The sequence below is a fragment of the Siphateles boraxobius genome, unplaced genomic scaffold, assembly GCF_051911475.1.
Source record: "Siphateles boraxobius isolate OS27281-9 unplaced genomic scaffold, OSU_SipBor_1 9, whole genome shotgun sequence".
NCBI lineage: Eukaryota > Metazoa > Chordata > Actinopteri > Cypriniformes > Leuciscidae > Siphateles > Siphateles boraxobius.
The window spans coordinates 11,442,149-11,464,261 of record NW_027509219.1 but is presented as its reverse complement, the minus strand read 5'-3'; the positions used below and the strand labels follow the sequence as shown (position 1 = coordinate 11,464,261).

The window sequence follows — 22,113 nt, the reverse complement described above, 5'->3', positions numbered from 1 at the left end:
ACTTTTAAAAAGAGGAGAGAGGCAGTATATTTTACTGTTTAAATTGTTACTGCCTTTATTAGTTTTGAATAAATGTAAAAATGCGTAAAAGCTAACTTGATATACTTAGGTATACTTTAAAACATTACTTACATTGGTTTTTTCAGGGTACCGATGTCGATAACAAATTTAGTGAAAGCCTATTTTGGAGATTTGCAATTTAGTTTCTCAACTCCAGAATTCAGCACTACATGGCAATGCTTAGAGGTTGGAATAATGGCAGGATGCACCATTTCTCCAATGGCTTTTACCATGGCAATGGAAGTAATCATTAGGGCATCAAAATGGGTAGTAGGAGGAGAGCGCTTGGCTTCTGGGATGCGACTACCACCAATCAGAGCATACATGGATGACATGACAACCATGACTACAACGGTAGCCTGCACTAATCGGTTATTGGGGAAGTTAACAGATAATATTGAATGGGCACGAATGCAATTTAAGCCCTCTAAATCAAGGAGCATCTCAATAGTTAAAGGCAAGGTAGTAGATAAAATATTCTTCATTAATGGTGAGGCAATACCAACAGTTTCTCAGAAGCCAGTGAAGAGTCTAGGGAGATGGTACGATGGGGATCTAAAGGACACAGTTCGAGTGGGAGAAGTTAGACAAGCAGTGGAAGGGTTGAAGAGCATAAACAGCTGTGCTCTACCAGGCAAACTGAAACTCTGGTGCTTTCAGTTTGGTCTACTGCCAAGGTTGCTGTGGCCACTGACTGTGTACGAGGTTTCTTTGACAACAGTGGATAAGCTGGAAGCGTTAATAAGTTCATACATCAGGAAATGGTTGGGAGTTCCACGCTGCCTCAGCAGAGTGGGACTTTATAGTAAAGGAGTATTGCAGCTGCCAGTCTCTGCTTTAACCGAGGAGTTTAAGTGTGCCAAGGTCAGACTGGAAATGACTTTAGCAGAGTCACGCGACAAATGTGTAAGGGAGGCAGCCCCTGTGGTTAAAAACTGGTAGAAAGTGGTCAGCAAAGAAATCTGTAGTAGAGGCAAAGGCAGACCTTCAAATTGGGTATATCGTGGGACAGGTACAGCATGGAAGAGGGGGTTTTGGGCTCAGTTTAGCTCCTCCTAAATGGCACAAGGCAGGCCCAGCCCAAAGGAGGAAGCTGGTAGTCAACGAGGTGCGAAAGCAGGAGGAGAGGATGAGATGTATAAAGGCCATTTCCCAGGCCAAGCAGGGAGAGTGGATGAGATGGGAGAGCATGGAACAACGAAAAATGGGCTGGCAAGACCTTTGGTCAATGGAAGAGAGTAGGATCAGTTTCCTTATTAGGTCAACATATGATGTTCTCCCATCACCGCAGAACCTAAACCTCTGGGCGCCATCACCAAGTATTGCGATGTTTGGCTTTAGCATTGGAAGGCAAGCGTAGTATGACCAATAAGTTGCCGCCTTTTCTAGCAAAACATTACACGCAGAAGACAATATTCCTCTGCCCAGGCGAGCAGCCACCAAGAAAAGGTGCTAACACCAATTCTCGCCCAGGACAACTGGAAGCTGCTAGGGACTGGAAGATGCTGGCTGATCTTGATCAACGGCTTATTTTTCCACCTGAGATTGCCACCACTAACCTACGACCAGATATTGTTTTGTGGTCTGGATCAGCACGCATTGTTCAACTGTTAGAGTTAACAGTGCCATGGGAGGATGCGGTAGATGAGGCGTATGAGAGGAAGAAATTGCGGTATGCTCATCTGGCCACTGAAGCAGAACAGCGAGGATGGAGAGTCCAGGTTTATCCAGTGGAAGTGGGTTGTCGAGGTTTTGTGGCACACTCTACAACCCGGTTCCTCAGAGACGTCGGATTCACTGGTCAAGAGTTGCGTTGCACAGTAAAGAACTTATCTGAAGCAGCAGAAAGGAGCAGCAACTGGCTGTGGTTGAGACGGAAAGATTCTAGCTGGCTGAGTACAGGCCGCCATGCTACGGTTTCGTAGAATTCTTGAAAACTTGAAGGGTGTTGGTTTATTTGTATAGGTTGTATAGTATTTACAGTCATTACGTTCCAGTGTATATTGCGTGAATGACGGGATGTTGGGCAGATATTGTGTTTTGTGGTAGGTGGTATGCCATACGGAACCGTTGCCACTGAAACTGCATATTAACGCACCAGTGGGGCTCGACAGGCTTAGTCAAACGGGTTGGCGCGTATGGTTGGGTTGCGGAGAGATTGTGAGATTGTGGTTAGGTCTCAGCAACACTGTTGGTTTATTTGTATAGGTTGTATAGTATTTACAGTCATTACGTTCCTGTGTATATTGCGTGAATGACGGGTGGTTGGGCAGATATTGTGTTTTGCGGTAGGTGGTATGCCATACGGAACCGTTGCCACTGAAACTGCATATTAACGCACCAGTGGGGCTCGACAGCCTTAGTCAAACGGGTTGGCGCGTATGGTTGGGTTGCGGAGAGATTGTGAGATTGTGGTTAGGTCTCAGCAGCAAGAGGGAAGTAGAGGTCAGTAAGCTGGGCTGAGTTGAGTGGGGGACGGAGGGGGGTGACTCTGGGACGCCAGAGTCACTGTCGAGCCCTCTTGAGATGTTGTGGGCTAGTCGACGAAACACTGAGGACGGAAGGTGCCCACTTGAAGACCCTAGAGATGTTCCCTACTCCGCTCAATCCAGAGGGTTGTTATGGGGGGACCGCACTGTGGTTGCAGCCGTTGTGTGTGCTGACGCGCAAATACACTATTAACACCAGACAGAAGGAGATTCACGTCACCAGATGGAAAGAAGCGTAAATGGATGGAGAATTATAGGTTACTGTAAAGCTACGTCTTAGTTGGTGCTTATCTTGGCGAAAGCCGAGTACAAATCAGCATGAAGTTTTAACATCTACTCTCGTGTAATGGAAATCGGTAATGTAAAAATACAAAATGGAATTGTATTTTTTATATGTTATGTACAGTAATGCTTATTTAACAAAGAAAATGTGACAACATTAAGTGTAACTGGGACATAAATTTACATTTGATTTATGAACAAAAAACTATGAGGACTTTGCCTCCTCATTTCAGATTTCAGAACACCACTGCATGCCGTTTAAAATGTATTAACTCTAAATGTGATATTGAAAAACACACTACTGTTAAAATTATAATCAAGTACTTTACACATGTAGGCTACTTTAGTATGTTAGTCAACATCAAAATAAGTGTACTTTAAAGAAGGACAAAACATTATTAAAGCATAATGATTTAAAATTTATAGAGCATTTAATTTGACATTATTACAAAGTTATCTTTTTTAATTTAAGTGTTAAGAGACAGTCATGAAAGTGTAACCACTTTAAGTGCACTTAAGTTGCCTTGTATTTAATATGACATATTCATATATGCAAATATTACATAAACATATTTATTTAATATTATCTACAACATAAATGTACATTTAATACAATTAAGCACACTTTGGGCATATATGCTACCACTCTACGAACAGAGTATAAAATAGGGCGGGTTTTTTTCAAGTTAAGGAGATCAAGAATCAATTGTGTTTTATTTAACATTTATATGAGATGTTGTTTAAACTCATCATTTGATTTTATTATTTTCTAATAGTATTCTTATATATATTAATAAAGCCACGTGTTGCCACGCCACCTACTTGCATATCGATGTAACTTGAAGAGTCATTGTAAAACTCAAGGTAGGTGAAGAGATACAAACAGCTTTAAAAAAAAAAAAAAAAAAAGATACAAACAGCTGAATTTTCCCAGTGCTGTTGAACTATGTATCAGTACTTTTGGAACGCCGCTCGACCAATCTTTTGTATAAAAATAAAAACAAAGACATTTTAAAGTGAGTCTCCAAGGTTTTGCAAAAAACAAAAATAAGCAAAAAACAAACAAAAAACCTAGACATGAGCTTTTCATTTCGACAGTACGCAATCTTCAACATGTTTGCCAACAACATTCATTTTGGATTTATACACTTTTAAAGAATACATATCCTTTATAAGAGAAGCCACTGGCAATTTTATGATAGATAAGATTAATTTTCTATGGTATGAAAAAACCATAAACAATCCTGTTTTGACTGCATTTTCTACTAAATGGACCCTTTTCACATTACAAGTGTTATTATTATTAATTATGTACAATTATAAAAAATATATATTATACTATATGACTAAATCTCTTCTAAATTCCCTTTTGGAAAGTCAGAAATGATATGAATGACCAGAAATGTGAAAAGGGTCCATTGTCGCATTTGGAAGGCTGTGTCCTTCAGAGGTCACGACCGGACACGTCGTTGAGGTTGTCTCAGTTCAGTAGCCTACTGTTATTCCCTTTGAGCCCAATTTATTGTAATTTCTTTCTTACTTCGGGAATGTAATGGTTACTTTTCTGAAATGAACCCGCCTCAATAATTAAAGCTGCAGACAAAGGTGACCTCCGGAGGGCGCAGCATTCCAAATAATACAGCACCGTGATTGACTGTTTTACAACACTGACAGCAATTAAGGCTTATAATGCGACTGATTATCAAGGCACATGTGAAGTTGACCACCACACTTTCTCTTATGGCAGAGCTGCTGATATAAATATGCCAAAATTAGCACATTTGCCGCAATTATTCTCACTCAGTAGGGGCTAGCTAGTTTGCTGCCAACTGTTGGATTGTAGTTATTCTATTAATATGGTAATCATACATCCCATAAATTCAAGTATAATGACTTATTTGGGATCACTTATAAAATCCTGTTTATGTCCTGTCCACACACACACACACACACACACCCCTGTACAGCAGCAGAAGGTCAGGTCATGTTTGTTCATGCCCTGCTGATATGACACTGTCTCTTGACCTCTCACCTTCTGGTACATGCACAATACTCACATTTACAATATCCCACAGAGCAGCTTTATGCTTCACAGGCATGTGCACACATAAGAACATAATATCTGTGAGGTCAATGTCTCAATGCAGTCAGTCATGCCAGATACAGTGTGGATGTACAGTAAGCACAGGTCAAACATGCTAACCTCACAATCCCTCTCTATATCCATCTATATATATAAATATATATATATATATATATATACAGTGCATATATACACATTGATGACGCATAGTTTATGCATTATGGCAACGTGATTTATTTACTTTTTATTTTTTACAATCAAATTAGAAACTTTTGATTGCAAACAATATCCAATAATGTTCATTAAATTACCATCATTAAATTAGCACTGCACAGTATATAAGCTATTAATAGTTAGAGCTCTGCATTAGAAGCCTGCTTAGATTTGCCATGTTGAATGGTGTATTAAGAGATATTAGACATTTTCAAGATAAGGCACAATCCTGTTTTGAGACATCTTTCCACAGGGGTCATATAGGAACACTGACCGTACAGCGTCACATGAAGCATCCATTGTTGATATACTTTGCTTACACCTTCAGCTCTTCTGCTTTTTAATAGAGCACAACACTGTAAAAACATGGAGGCGGTAGAAATATATAGGCTGTGTCAACAGTCTGACTCCGAGTGAGAGGAAGAAAAAGAGCGGTGGAGTTCAAACGGCTCGCTGGCGGTCACAGTCTAAAGAAACCACTCGTCATTCTAGATATGCTTGGGTGAAGAGTGATGGTGTTCTGATTTCACGCCCGTCGGATGAAATCAGACAAATGCAATTGAATGTGAGAGATCACAAGGTCTGCATACGAGCATCGGAAAATGAAAGCTGCAATACCCGGGCGACTCGTTTTCAAACGGCTCTCGCACAGACACACAGACACTAGAGGTCAGATGCATTTTATTGAACAACAATAACAACAACAGAGAGAAAATGTCATTTTAAACAAAAGCATGAAAAAATAAATCACAATTTCACTGCACAAACTCAAATTTTGCATCTTAGACTCTTTGGGGAAAACAGAATCATTTTACATATTTAAAAAGCTTTAAAACAGTTTTATTCATGCCAAGTTAAAATGAATGATGCCCTTTTCTCCTACCACGTCGCCCCCCCCCCCTAAATTTAATCTCAGATTCAAACTGCTCAACTGTTAATACTGTCTGTAAGAACACATTTAAAAGGATTTTGATCACTCTTGTTTTAAACTACCTTATGTAAAAGTTCAAGGATGAGATAAAAACATTTGCATCAGTTGCAACAGTCATGTGGAGCGACTTTTGTCATTGAAGGCACGAGGTGTAACTGCTGAAAAAGTGAAACTCAAACTTCAGGAACAACCTGTTAAACGCATAAAAAGGACCAGCATAGAAGCATAATGGGAGTGTTGTATTTTGTAGCTTGTGGTCATAGCGAAGACAGCAGACAGCAAAAAGGAGTGTCGTTGCAAAATGTGCATAAAAATGACATCAAGCAAGACTCCCTCTACACAGCATGACGATATTATGAATTCAAGGTATACAAGGATGTATCATAAGCCTGCATGTAAAATTCATGATTCTAAATCCTCCATTATAAATGTGATTTTTGCTTGAGATTAGTGCAAAGTGATTTCACTACATAACCACATTTTGACCATAATCTGAGTTTGAGGTTTGTTGTTCATAAAAACACTTAATGCAATCTTAAAAAGTCCATGAATTATTACAAAAAAAGTGGGTGTCTCCAAAGGAAACACTTCACTTGCATTTGCAGAGATATTCTTGCTGTAAAGATGCATGCATCATGATCAGCACTCTTTGTGCAAATTCATATTTGAATACACTCATATCATAACCATTATAAAGAGCGATGAAGTGTCTGGCTTTACAACTTATAATTAAAATTATTAAAAACAAGCTAAATGGAAAAGTAATGCCTGATAAAATATCTAAAAGTAAGAAAAGCTTGTAATGCCAAAGGTTTAGTACCAAAGTTACACATGTAATCAAATTGTTAAGGACACAATTATGCATTTGATGATTTATGTTTAAAACTTTTTTGCAAGGCAACTTTTATCAGCTTCTTCACACCGATGTTCAGACGATAACTATATGGGTTCCTTGTGATTCATTGGCTACACATTTGATACTGTAGCCAACCACTTTTGCCATTTTAGACATCAGCCGATTATTATTAACAATATCTCAAAACACAGCCAATTTGTAATGTATGTATTAATCATTTTAAATGAATACAGTGCAAATGGTGCCTAAAAAAATGTTTATCATTAAAAATTTTTTTTTAAAGTACCACAGAAAGATACCATTTTAAATAAATTTGAACAGGAATACAGTATTACCTTTTTGAGCATAAACCACGGAAAATAAAAGGTTCAATAAATATTCAATTCAAACTGGCAATTAGTTGTACAACCTATCGTAAACAGTCAAAACAACAAATATCCAAAATTGTGAATAAGTGTTGTTCAAACGACACACTACAACAAACAAGCATTTCATAATCCAGTTCGCTGATGGAGTGAACAATCCTCATTTTCAACCATTTCATACACAATATTTTAGTTAATTATTGCATAAGTGTTGTTTTTTTCTTTCAAATTGTCTCAAGTGTTTAAAGGTGGCAACATAATGGCCAATTCTAGGAAACAGGGGGATTCAAGTTGAGTCAAATATTTTATATCCTACCTCATTTTCCCAAATACTAAGAGGCTTAAAGTTTGTGCCATGGTTTGGTGGTTGAGGAATGGTGAAGGTGAGAGTTTGATGATGATGATGATGAAGGGGGTCATGAGGTGGCCAGAGACTGCCTGTGGTTCCCCGCTCTGGGCTTCTGTTTGTCATACTTCACAGACACGATGAGGAAGACCAGGAGTGTGACTCCCTGGATGGCGGCCAGGAGGAAGAAGTAGTAATTCAGTGTGCACCCGTTGATGTTACCTACAGAGAGAAGAAAAGGTGAGAAAAAGGGATGTGTAAAAACACAGCTCACTTTGATGTGAATTTCACAATACCAAAAGTTCAGTAGTCTAACAAGCACAGACACACTTTGGAGCGCAGAGATCTCTCGACCTCTGTATACCGGTTGAAATGATCAATGATTCTCATTTGATCAATAAAGAATTGAGTCTCTCTCTCTCTCTCTCTCTCTCTCTCTCTCTCTCTCTCTCTCTCTCTCTCTCTCTCTCTCTCTCTCTCTCTCTCTCTCTCTCTCTCTCTCTCTCTCTCTCTCTCTCTCTCTCTCTCTCTCTCTCTCTCTCTCTCTCTCTCTCTCTCTCTCTTCGCATCACATTTTCATCAACTTACAGGTTATAAAGTTTACTGAAGCTATGTGGACGTGTTATTAAAGATGAAGTGCTTTCCACAGGCTTTTTATTGGCTTAACTCGACGACAAATGCAAGACTAAGACACCCCGCTCGTCAAATACATAAAACATTAGCCTTTATATATATATATATAGAGAGAGAGAGTGTTTCTTGAGGAAAGAAATGCTGTACTTATTTAAAGAACCAGTTCTTCATTTACCTTTGCATTGCAAACAAGCAGAGACGGTCCAAAACGTGTGACACTTCATTCACAATAAAGGTTGGTGGAGTTATGGGGTTTTACAGAGAGTTTGAGGATCCAATGGAGTTACAAGCTCTTTTTATTACTTTTCATTGGTTAGATTTTTGCAAAACCCACACACAGACATAAAGGGTGACCGAAAGTTATGATTTATGAAAAAGAAAAATCTACCCGACAGTGACAATATACTGTGTTTCCTTTATTTTGGACCCTTTGTTAATTTTTATCAGTTACTTTTCCATTAGTTACAAACACTTTTCCTTAAAAAAAAAAAAACATTATCATAAACAGTGTTAATGATAATTAATTACAAGCTACTAACATCTTCAACAGTGTAAGATTACTGTACTAATTACTCTCTCTAAAAAGTATTGCTTTATTTATAAACAACTACTTTCTAAATCTCACATCAACCTCGGCCAGTTGAACAATACAAGGATAGACATGAAACTTTCTTTTAATTCTTTCAAATAAACAATATAAAACTGCATAAATTATTCTTAAACTATCCAAAGTATTTACAGGGAGAGAGTTGCATTTAAAAACAAATTTTATCATTAGACTTTACATTTTGATGTTTAATCCACTTTTGTTTTATATAGAACTATTTATACGCCTATACAGTAATTAATGCATTTACAGCAGAAGTAACTAAATAAATTACTTCCTTACTTTTTTAAAGTAATCAAAATCGCAGTAATTAATTACGCACTAATGCATTACACCCATCATAAAGTATATTGTAATGTATTGTTATCATCTAAAATAAAGTATATTGCATTTGTTTTCTTTAACTGATACTACTTAACCTCCTTCATTAGCTCACTTGATCAGAGGAGAGATTTCGGATCAATTATAAAGGCATGTGTACAGGTAGATGAAGAGAAACTGAACATCTGTGACATGCTGCATTCGTATGTCAAAAGAAAGCAAAAAGTCAAGTCAAGTCAAGTCAAATATATTTATATAGCGCTTTTCACAATACAGATTGTATCAAAGCTGCTTCACAGTATCAATCAAAACAACTTAATGTTTGTTTATTACTGGAAAAAAGACATCCAAGTTTGGTAGAGCTGATCAATGGTATGATTGGTTAATTAATTTGAATATCCCCAACTGAGCAAGCCAAAGGCAACAGTGGCAAGGAACCGAAAAACTCCATCCAGTGACCTAATGGTGTCCTAACACCCCATCAGGTGACCCAATGGAGAAAAAAAACCTTGGGAGAACCCAGGCTCAGTCGGGGGCCAGTTCTCCTCTGGCGTTTATGAACTAGAGGCCGAATTTACAGTAACTGTAAGATAAAAAATTTATATGAATGCCTGGCTAAATAGATGCGTCTTCAGTCTAGTTTTAAACTGGGAGAGCGAGTCTGAGCAACGAACAATATCAGGAAGGCTATTCCAGAGCTTCGGAGCTAAATGTGAAAATGCTCTGCCTCCTTTGGTGGATCTGGATATCCTAGGAATGACCAGAAACCTCGAATCTAGTGATCTTAAAGAGCGCGATGGATTGTAAGGCGATAGAAGATCCGTTAAATAGACTGGAGCTAAACCATTTAGAGCTTTATAAGTCAAAAGCAATACCTTGTAATTAATACGGAACTTTATAGGTAACCAATGAAGTGATGATAAAATCGGTGTTATATGATCATATTTTCTTAATCTAGTAAGAACTCTAGCGGCTGCATTTTGGACTAACTGTAGCTTGTTTATTGAAGATGCAGGACAACCAGCTAATAAAGCATTACAGTAATCTAGTCTCGAGGTCATGAATGCATGAACTAACTTTTCTGCATCAGAGACTGATAGCATATTACGTAGCTTAGCAATGTTTCTAAGGTGGAAAAAGGCTGTTTTTGTAACATATGAAATATGCTTTTCAAAAGACAGGTTGCAGTCTAATGTAACACCCAGGTCTTTTACTGTAGCGGATAGAGTAACTGTCACGATACAATTTACAAAAAGTGGAGAAGAGGACTCAAGTGCAGTAAAAGGATATTTATTAATAAATGAAAACAAAAACACAAAGCAAAAACCCACAAGGGGGAAAACATAATCAATGAAACATAAAACAGAACTGAACTAGAACGACAAACACTGACCAAGAACACGAAGACCATCACAAGGAACAGGGGTAACATAAGACAAAGATCCGACCAAGACAGCAAACAAGAAGAGACTTAAATAGGGAACAAATCAAGAGGGAACAGGTGGAAGAACTCAAACACTAATCAGGTAACGAGGGGGAGGGATCAAACAATGACAAGAGCACATGGCCCAATATAACAAAGACACCCATGTGCAATACGAGACAGGACAGACACGTGACATTACCCCCTCCCTACGGAGCGGCTACCAGACGCTCCATCAGGCGGGACGGGAGGGACAGACCAGGGCGGGACGGGAGGGACAGACCAGGGCGGGACGGGAGGGACAGACCAGGGCGGGACGGGAGGGACAGACCAGGGCGGGACAGACCAGGGCGGGACGGGAGGGACAGACAAGGGCGGGACAGGAGGAACAGACCGCTTACTCCTGGGAGGCCAGGGCGAAGCAGACAGTCCATCGGGCGGCCAGGGCGAAGCAGACAGTCCATCGGGCGGCCAGGGCGAAGCAGACAGTCCATCGGGCGGCCAGGGCGAAGCAGACAGTCCATCGGGCACCCAGGGCAAAGCAGACAGTCCATCGGGCGGCCAAGGCGAAGCAGACAGTCCATCGGGCGGCCAGGGCGAAGCAGACAGTCCATCGGGCGGCCAGGGCGAAGCAGAAGACCCATCGGGCGGCCAAGGCGAAGCAGACAGTCCATCGGGCACCCAGGGCGAAGCAGACAGTCCATCGGGCGGCCAAGGCGAAGCAGACAGTCCATCGGGCGACCAGGGCAAACCAGAAGACCCCTCGGGCGGCCAGGGCGGTGAAGACCCCTCGGGCGGCCAGGGCGGTGAAGACCCCTCGGGCGGCCAGGGCGGTGAAGACCCCTCGGGCGGCCAGGGCGGTGAAGACCCCTCGGGCGGCCAGGGCGGTGAAGACCCCTCGGGCGGCCAGGGCGGTGAAGACCCCTCGGGCGGCCAGGGCGGTGAAGACCCTTCGGGCGGCCGTGGCGGTGAGAACCCTTCGGGCGGCCGTGGCGGTGAGAACCCTTCGGGCGGCCGTGGTGGTGACTCCGGCTCAGGAACCGCGGACACCGGCTCAGGAACAGCGGACACCGGCTCAGGAACAGCGGACACCGGCTCAGGAACAGCGGACACCGGCTCAGGAACAGCGGACACCGGCTCAGGAACAGCGGACACCGGCTCAGGAACAGCGGACACCGGCTCAGGAACAGCGGACACCGGCTCAGGAACAGCGGACACCGGCTCAGGAACAGCGGACACCGGCTCAGGAACAGCGGACACCGGCTCAGGAACAGCGGACACCGGCTCAGGAACAGCGGACACCGGCTCAGGAACAGCGGACACCGGCTCAGGAACAGCGGACACCGGCTCAGGAACAGCCACAAGAACTGAAACAGTTACAAGAACAGACACAAACACAGACACAAACACTGGGTCCGGAACCGACATGGGCTCCAGCTCTGAAACAGGCACTGGCTCTGCCTCCGGCTCAGGAACAGGCACTGGCTCTGCCTCCGGCTCAGGAAGAGGCACTGGCTCTGCCTCCGGCTCAGGAAGAGGCACTGGCTCTGCCTCCGGCTCAGGAAGAGGCACTGGCTCTGCCTCCGGCTCAGGAAGAGGCACTGGCTCTGCCTCCGGCTCAGGAAGAGGCACTGGCTCTGCCTCCGGCTCAGGAAGAGGCACTGGCTCTGCCTCTGGGACAGGCACTGGCTCTGCCTCTGGGACCGGAACAGCAGGGACTGGCATCTCCAAGATCCGAGCCAGACGCTCCAGATAGTCCGTCACAACCTTGGCGGCCACGCCAAAGGGGATCTCTGGCTCTGTCCCAGACTGAACAGACGGAACGTGATCAGTCTCTCGCTGGGCAGACGGGACGTGACCATTCTCTCGCTGGGCAGACGGGACGTGACCAGTCTCTCGCTGGGCAGACGGGACGTGAACAGTCTCTCGCTGGGCAGACGGGACGTGAACAGTCTCTCGCTGGGCAGACGGGACGTGAACAGTCTCTCGCTGGGCAGACGGGACGTGATCAGTCTCTCGCTGGGCAGACGGGACGCGATCAGACTCTCGCTGGGCAGACGGGACGTGAACAGACTCTCGCTGGGCAGACGGGACGTGATCAGTCTCTCGCTGGGCAGACGGGACGTGAACAGCCTCTCGCTGGGCAGACGGGACGTGAACAGTCTCTCGCTGGGCAGACGGGACGTGAACAGTCTCTCGCTGGGCAGACGGGACGTGAACAGTCTCTCGCTGGGCAGACGGGACGTGAACAGTCTCTCGCTGGGCAGACGGGACGTGAACAGTCTTTCGCTGGGCAGACGGGCGTTTCCTCCTTCTCCGTCCATGACGGCGAGAAGTAGGTCCTGAGCTGTCCCTACAGATGGACGAAAATTGGGTTGACCCAAATGTGGCGATGGTGTAGTCCGGGCAATCCAAGTAATCGTCGTCCATATTATTATCATCATCAAAATTCACCCAGTTAAACTCCTCGTCCTCCATGCTGCTGAGTCCACAAGTGGTCGGATCTTTCTGTCACGATACAATTTACAAAAAGTGGAGAAGAGGACTCAAGTGCAGTAAAAGGATATTTATTAATAAATGAAAACAAAAACACAAAGCAAAAACCCACAAGGGGGAAAACATAATCAATGAAACATAAAACAGAACTGAACTAGAACGACAAACACTGACCAAGAACACGAAGACCATCACAAGGAACAGGGGTAACATAAGACAAAGATCCGACCAAGACAGCAAACAAGAAGAGACTTAAATAGGGAACAAATCAAGAGGGAACAGGTGGAAGAACTCAAACACTAATCAGGTAACGAGGGGGAGGGATCAAACAATGACAAGAGCACATGGCCCAATATAACAAAGACACCCATGTGCAATACGAGACAGGACAGACACGTGACAGTAACAGGGCATCCTACTATGTTAAAGTCGTGCTGTGAAAGGTTTTGTGGACGGTTTTTAGAACCGATAAGTATTACCTCTGTCTTGTCTGGATTTAATAAAAGAAAATTATGCGTCATCCAATCTTTTATATCTTTAACACAGTCTGTCAATTTGGATAATTTAGCGTATTCATCTGGCCGTGAGGAAATATATATTTGAGTGTCATCAGCATAACAATGGAAACTAATTCCATGTTTCCTTAGAATATTACCAAGTGGCAGCATATATATTGAGAATAATAAAGGGCCTAACACAGATCCCTGCGGCACTCCATAGTTTGCCGAAGTTATAATCGATTTTTCTCCATTTAAGTAGACGAAATGGTAGCGGTCAGATAAGTATGACCTGAACCAGCTTAATGCTTGTCCTTGAACACCAGTGTAATTTTGTAGTCGATCTAAGAGTATTGTGTGATCTATAGTATCGAACGCAGCACTAAGATCAAGTAAAACTAGTACTGAGATACAGCCTTGGTCCGAAGCTAAAAGTAAATCATTTGTGATTCTAACAAGCGCAGTTTCAGTGCTATGATGTGGCCTGAATCCAGACTGAAACTTTTCATAGATGTCGTTTTCTTGCAAGAAAGAGCCGAGTTGAGCGGACACAACTTTTTCTAATATTTTTGACATAAATGGAAGATTCGAAATGGGTCTGTAATTTGCTAGGTTATTTGGATCTAATTGTGGTTTCTTAATAAGAGGTTTTATAACTGCCAGCTTGAACGTTCTTGGAACATGACCTAAAGATAAAGATGAGTTAATAATATTGAGAAGAGGCTCTTCCACTACAGGTAACACTTCTTTCAGTAGTTCAGTTGGTATAGGATCTAATAAACATGTTGTTGTTTTAGATGAAGTGATAAGTTTATTTAACTCTTTTTGTTCTATGGTTGTAAAGCATTGTAATTGTTCTTGCGGGGTGATAATTGCGGCCGAATTATAAGGCGCGAGCAAAGATCGAACGTTTACGATTTTGATTCTGATGCTTTCAATTTTCTCGGTGAAGAAGTTCATGAAATCATTACTACTAAACTGTAACGAGGTATTTTGTTCAGACGACGTCTGTTTATTTGTTAGTCTAGCCACGGTATTAAATAAAAACCTTGGATTATTTCGGTTGTTTTCTATTAATTTGCTGAGATGCTCAGCCCTGGCCGTTTTAAGTGCCTTTTTATAAAGTGACATACTGTCTTTCCACGCGATTCTAAAGACCTCTAAATTAGTTTTTTTCCATTTACGCTCTAAATTACGGGTTTCTCTCTTTAAAACATACGTAGTATTATTGTACCATGGTGCTATACTTTTTTCTCTGACCTTTTTTAATCTAATGGGTGCAACAATATCCAATGTTCTAGAGAGAATGTTGCTCATAGTGCTAGTTAGTTCGTCTAATTCATCTGTTTGTTTGGGTTCAGGCAGCAGCTGAGACAGATCAGATAAGCTATTTGAGAAATGATCTATGGTGGATGGACGAATTGTTCTACCTGGTCGATAACGTGGCGCAGCATGACATATTACAGCAGTGCGTAATATGCAAGTTACCAAGTAGTGGTCAGTGACATCATCACTTTGTGGAATGATATCTATATCGGTTGGATCGGTTCCATATGATATAATTAAATCGAGTGTATGATTAAGACGATGAGTTGGTCCGGTGACGTTTTGCTTGACCCCGAAGGAGTTTAATAAATCTGTAAACGCAGCCCCTAACGCATCATTTAAATTATCTACGTGTATGTTAAAATCTCCAACAATTAATGCTTTATCGACGTTGACCAAAAGATCTGATAGAAAGTCAGCAAACTCTTTTAGGAAATTGGCGTAAGGCCCTGGAGGTCTATATACGGTAGCCAATGCTAGAGATAATAGGGATTTTTTTCTTACATCTAAGAGCGTAACATTTAGCACAAGCACTTCAAACGAATTAAACCTATGACGAGTTTTCTGAGTAACATTAAGGATATCTCTGTAGATTGTTGCAACACCGCCGCCACGACCGATCAGACGGGGCTCATGCTTATAACAGTATCCTGGCGGAGTAGACTCATTTAGACCGAAATAATCATTTGGTTTAAGCCAGGTTTCAGTAAGGCACAGAACATCGAAATTATTATCTGTGACCATTTCATTTACAATAACCGCCTTAGGTGTGAGCGATCTAATGTTTAGAAGACCTAGCTTTAGAAATTGTTTTTGTTCACTAATAGCGAGATTTTTTGTTGTAATAACAATTAGATTTTTTCTAGATCCTGCAGTAGATTTATTATTTGATCTTAGTAAACGAGGAATAGACACAGTTTCTATGCAATGTTCTACACTAGTATTAATATCAATTAAATTGGTGCAGTAGAGACTATGATTTGGATTTTTGGTTACTAGTCAAATGTTATTTAACATCTTGGAGATGTTATCCGACAAAAAGCATATGTTTGTGCTTGTTGGATCCCCTGAAAGCAACCGAGCGAACAGGCAATCTGCTCCCATCATACTATCCTACAGCGGCAAAGAGCTTTAACTGATAGCATGTCGGTCCGCACTGCTTGTAAGCATCCATTGCAACCTGCAAACCCATCTGACTCTGGTTTATTCAAGCAAAACCTAAACAAGCATTCCTTCTCCATCCAATCTCTCCTTCATTTCCCCTCTCTGAGGGGTTTACATCAATACTTACAGGAGAACCATAAACAAAAAGCCACATCTTCACAGGATGAAGGAAGAGCCTATAATTCACCATCGTGGGAGCTTAAGCGAAGCACACTCGCTCGGATTGGGCTGGAATTACAGACTCTGAGCCCTCGGTCCTAAACTAACTCTCCTGTTGTTTAAGCCTCTGACTGCTCAGGGCCATTATAGTCCTGGATCATGACTGTGCGTAGTATTAAATTCAACTCTCTACTTATGCTAAATTCTGTACACAAAATCGGTTCACAAATGTTTCCTGTATTATGAATCAAGTCTGAGCCTCTCTCTCTCTCTCTCTCTCTCTCTCTGAGCTGATGAAAAAGCTGCTTAACACTTCAGATCTGTTCAGAAGAGGTGGTCAAACCTCCGGGGTTAAGGACCATCAAAGAGAAACTCTTAATAAGTAGTTCTGCGAAGGGGCTGTCAACTCTCAGAGTTGTTTCAGAGCGGCCAAAACAGGGCCCTGTAGCACTGCTTAGCATGACCTATATTACAATGACTAGAAACGTATATCCGTAAGAGTGCATTACCATTTAAATAGATGTATTCACATGCACATATCTTGTTAAAAAAAAAAGAGTCCTTAATTAGAACAAGGTATTACACTTTACAGACGATTCTACTTTAGTTTGAAGTTGACATTAGATGCAAACAAGATAAAGCATATTTTCGTAGCAACCAACTGAAGGAAAGAGAGATGAAAAAGGTCAGCTGACCCTTGAGGAACATCGTGAGCAACTCCATTAGATATAATTATCCACGGCCTCGAAGAATATTACTGGCAGAAGATAAGAACTGCTTGAGATGAGGCACTTCAAGATATGAAAACACTGATTCATAACCGTATGGAGATGCAATGCATTGCTATTCTAAACATGTGCAAATGAAGATGCCGAAGACAACATTTGATTAATCATGAAGTATAGAGGAAGGGTTGAAAGATCCCATCCCTTCAACTCAAGCAAGTTCGTGAGTAGTGTAACCTAGTAGGGGTGTCTATCCTGCACCCTTGCCATAGAGCCGTGCTTCTCAAACCTGTCCTGGGGACGCCCAATTAGGGCTGCACAATTATGGGCAAAATGATAATCACGATTATTTTGATCAAAATTGAGATCACGGTTAAATATCACGATCATTTTTGCTCGGTCAATCCAAGGATCTCTCATTGCAAGAAAGAACATGAAAAAATCATATGGAAAATTTTTGAAAAAGATTTAAGTTAGTTCAATCTTATGTCAGACAACATGAGTAAAACTGTTTGGTTTTGGTTTCTCAACACTAGCAGAAATAACAGTTGTTATATTAGGCTACTATTGTTATTATCAGTAACATATTCACACACATTAGCATAATAAGTACTGATCAACTAAAATTAAATATCACAAATAGCATAATAGTTCAATTAATTATATATATTTTAATTAATATAAAATTCTTTTAATTCATTTTGCTCCTCGAAATGAAACCAAAACCAACACTTCTGAGGTAAACTTTTCCAGGATTATTATTACTATTAAGGTGATGATACACAGGGCAACTTTTTGAGCAATGTTACTGGGCAATGTTGCCGTCAATGGGCAACCAGATGAGACACAGGGCCCACGACCGATATAAATTATCCAGATATAAATTTATTGCCCATTTTCAATGGGAAAGTGCCCAAGCAACAATCGCTCGGCAAGATTGCCCAGCAATATTGCTCAAAAAGTTGCCCTGTGTATCATCACCTTCAGGCTATTATTATTCCTCACAGCGTAAAGTAGCCTACATGAATCTGATGGATCACCTCAGATCATTTGCGTTTGAATAGCGTGCGCTCTCCGTGGGCATATTCACATTAGACTGGCATCTCTCTATTTTCATATTGTAATGTTTTCATTTTGAATTAGATAATTTAAAAGAAGACACTTACATGTTTATAAAGATATATTGCTCATGCATGTATGACGAGTATTCGCTGAGTTTTGTTTAAGTGTAGAGACGTGCTCCAGAAAAAAGTTCACGGAGACGGAGAGGCAGAAAGCACACCCTTTTTATTTTTTTAATTTTACAAAAGCACAATGTTTTGTTTTGATTGTAAGTAGACACATACAAAAGTAGACATCTTACAGATTCTTTTTTCATATTTATTTTTTCTGTATGACCATAAATGACGGAGTAATTTAAGCATATTGTGCTACTGTAGCTACTATGTGAAGAAAATCCAGCAACACGCCAGGGCGTTTGTTGACCCCTAAAAAAAAGCCACAAGAGTCACTTGCCTTGAACCCAAAATGCTTCCACACAATGGATGACGATCCGATTCTCGGGACAAGCCCCTCAGCCTCGGCCTCTGCTACGTTAGACATTTCTTTGTTTTCTTTGTTAAGTTTATAGCCTTATAACCATCTGCTATCTGTTGTGGAATTTTCCTCACGTTACTCTGTCCTCTGTGACTCTCAACATCTAGAAACTAAGCTGCGCGGTGCAGGGAACAACTCTGATTGGCTCACGGAGGCACGTGATCAGACAGTGGTTTACAGAGTGCTAGATTGGCTTTACAAAAAAAAAACTTTGCTACGGAGCGTTCTATGAACTCAATGACGCTTTTTGAATATCGCTCGATCACGCGAATTTGATCGTGGGAAGCCAAAATCGTGATTGTGATTAAAATTCGATTAATCGTGCAGCCCTACGCCCCACCACTGCACATTTTGCATGTCTTCCTCATTGAACACACTCAATTCAAGTCTTTTAATCTCTACAAAAGAGCTGGTGAGTTTAATCTGTTAGATGAGGTAGACATCCAAAATGTGCAGGTTTGAGAAGCACAGCCATAGAGTGTTCTGTCAGCTGTTCAAAGATTCACTAGGGTGATCATTTTGATCACTTAGCAAATTAAACTACATTACAACACTATTAAATTGGAAAACTGCAAGACACGGTTTGCAGAATTTGGGCCCCAGTCTTGGATAGTGTGACGTCTTGTTTGAGAGCGCCAGTTGTAGCACAAAGACGTAGAAGGCCTAACTATCAGCGCGTACATGTACAATGTACCTTGTCATGAGTTTACTGCAGATGTTCACACAGGTTAGGATCCAACCAGACCCTATCCCATTCCTGTCTCAATCCCCTTCCTCTTAACTGTCTCAATCCAATAAAAGTGGCAAGCCATGTTATGGCTACAACAACCCCTTGATCAATTTCATTTCTGCTTTAATATACTCTGTAACAGCAGGTACTCCCCAATGACAACAAGTGTTACAAGCAGGTTGACAGTTTGACTGAGAGAGCAATAGAGCTCGGGATCTTCCTGCCCTCAAGCAAGGGGAAACAAATGCCCCTGTCTGTGAAAAACGCTGCATTTACAATACCCACATGCCAGAGAACAGCTAAGAGCAAACCAACAATCAATACCCTCAAATGGTCCTCATTCACACCAGAGGCTACCCCAACTCATGGAAATTAGAAGAGTCAAATATTGACTGCTATAGACCTTATTTGCAGCAGCACCATCTTTGATTTTCAACGGGAATGAAAGCGAGATAGACATGGATCTCTTCAGGGAGTTGTACTGTTATTTAATATTTTTATGGATTGCTCTGCTGACAAAACACAGCAAAAACATCTTTCAAAGAAATTTCAGAAGACAAAAAACTCCAGATGACATGACCTGTGGAAAATTATAAATTATCTAGGATTTTTATACAATTTTTTTTTTTACGGCGGATGCCATTGAAAACACGGTAAGTCTTCCTCACAGCCTCGCTTTCAAACCTGTCATGGCTCTGCTCTGAATAAGGTCTATTGTGATATTTCGAGTGCACCCCCACTCCATCCGCAGTGCTGTGCGTTGGCAGGTGACGCGCCTGTTCTTCCTATGCTTCTGGGAGATGACATGATTTAACAGCAGCGCTTGGCAGAATGTGGAGGTGTCGGTCGCCTCCCTGAAAGACAAGGCCGCAAAGAATACTCAGTCAAAGGACGGAGTTGGAGATACAGTATATCATGGCGACACACTCGGGGGAGATTGCTAGCCCTTCCCACAGGAAAGTGGCAGCTGTCTCAGATTTGGTGGCGTTTGGGTGGTAATGGAAAAATAAACATTACTGGAGCACAACTGCATGTTCCTGACATGAATCTAAAACAGGAAAAGCAGGGAGCAAAGGAAGGATCAGAGAAAGTTGTTGGATACAAAAAGTTGTAGATCTTGCCCTAAGAAGAAACAGTTAAACACTGATGAAACTCAACCAGTCAATCTTCATAAAAATCAATCTTGCACGTTCTTCTGCTCGAAATATATATAGATAGATAGATAGATAGATAGATAGATAGATAGATAGATAGATAGATAGATAGATAGATAGAGTACCATGCACAAGTCTTAGCCATGTTAGAATATTTTCACCCCCGAAAAAGGGTTTTAAGCCAGTTATTTATATATTTTGCTGTAGTGTATCAGTAGGAAATAATATAAATAATACCTTTTATTTATAGGTACCTTTCAAGGTACTCAAGGACTCCATACAGCATAAAACCCAGTCAGTAAAATACAAAGCTATGCAAAAACACAGACATACAGATCGAACAATCACTTTTCAAAGTCACTAAAAGGTATTCTAAACATAAGTTTTAATCTGAGCTTTAAAAAAGGAATTGGAATCCAGCTGGCAAATGTGCAATGGTAAAGAATTCCATAATTGTGGCGCTGAACAGCTAAAAGCCCTACCACTGAAAAAACTCAACTTGAAATTTGGAACTGTCAATAATTCTGCAAAGATGATGTCAAAGAACATGAAGGAGTATACAATTGAAGAATATCTTAAAGATTAAGAGCAGCCAAATTATGAAGAGCTTTGTTGGTGAGCTCAAAATTTTGTAATGGATATGATAACAACCATGAAGCCAATGTAATTGGACAATAATTGGAGTTATCTGATCAGAGGTACGTGAGTGGGTAACAATTCTAACAGCTCTATCAGTTAATTAATTAAATAAATAATTTTTGGTACATTACTACATTAATCCCATATTTCCATTTATGTTATTTTAGAATAATAGTTTGAGTGGGCATATCCTAAACTTGGACTGGTAGTCATGAATTTTCCATTTTCCATTTTCCATGCTGTAGCCCCAACTCAGTTGTATCATTTGCTCTCCAGCGTTAAGGTCTACATGCCCTCATTTCACGTTACATTGCACATTCAGTCTTATATGGCAGCTACACCAAGATAACAGCAGGCACCTGGAAGTCTCACTCTATGAGGACCAGGAACTGTATTTGTCTTGCTGCGGGCCTTCTGCAGTCCATCATGTAACGGTTTTATTAACCTTTCCTTGGCATGTCATCCCGTATGACTTACATGATCCTCTTTGTGTTCATTTAACAAATATTGGTATTTATCATGTGTGCTTCAAAAGGGTATACCTGTCGCATGTAAGGGCTTATCAGGGGTAATTGGTGATGCAGGAGAATTAAAGATTGAGGAGTAAAGGGGGATGTAAGGGAATGAATCTGGCCAACACAACACTAAGAGTGTGGCACCAGGAAATTCAATCAAATTAATCAACTGAGACATTTAATCCATTTTAAAAGAGTGGATGAAGCAGAGTGATCAGAGGAGGAGTCAAAGTAAGAGAGAGACAGATGCACAATAAAAAAAATAGGAAATAAAAGAAAGGAGAGCAGATATGTAAACCATGGAATCCACATGATTTTGTATGTGCAATCTTACTCCGATTATGCTTAACTATCAGATGTATATACAGTAGTCTTGAGAAAATGTGTTTTATCAGTGAGTAAACTCAACTGCCACACATTTTCATTCTGCATGGAAACAAATTTGACGGACTTGAAAAAACGATGACTGCTTCCAATCAGATATTTCCAACACTCCCTTTGTT

The 22,113-nt window shown here is 41.2% G+C and overlaps 1 protein-coding gene across 1 annotated transcript in view; it reads right to left on the bottom strand.

The window, feature by feature from the left end:
- Window positions 1–5,791: 5,791 nt before the first annotated feature.
- slc15a4 (solute carrier family 15 member 4) overlaps window positions 5,792–22,113 on the bottom strand; it is a 78,854-nt gene continuing 62,532 nt past the window's right edge. Inside the window, exon 9 of the mRNA XM_077222803.1 lies at window positions 5,792–7,847. Within this exon, the coding sequence (XP_077078918.1) occupies window positions 7,696–7,847 (152 nt within the window). The 3' untranslated portion in view covers window positions 5,792–7,695. The remainder of the gene's footprint in view (window positions 7,848–22,113) is intronic.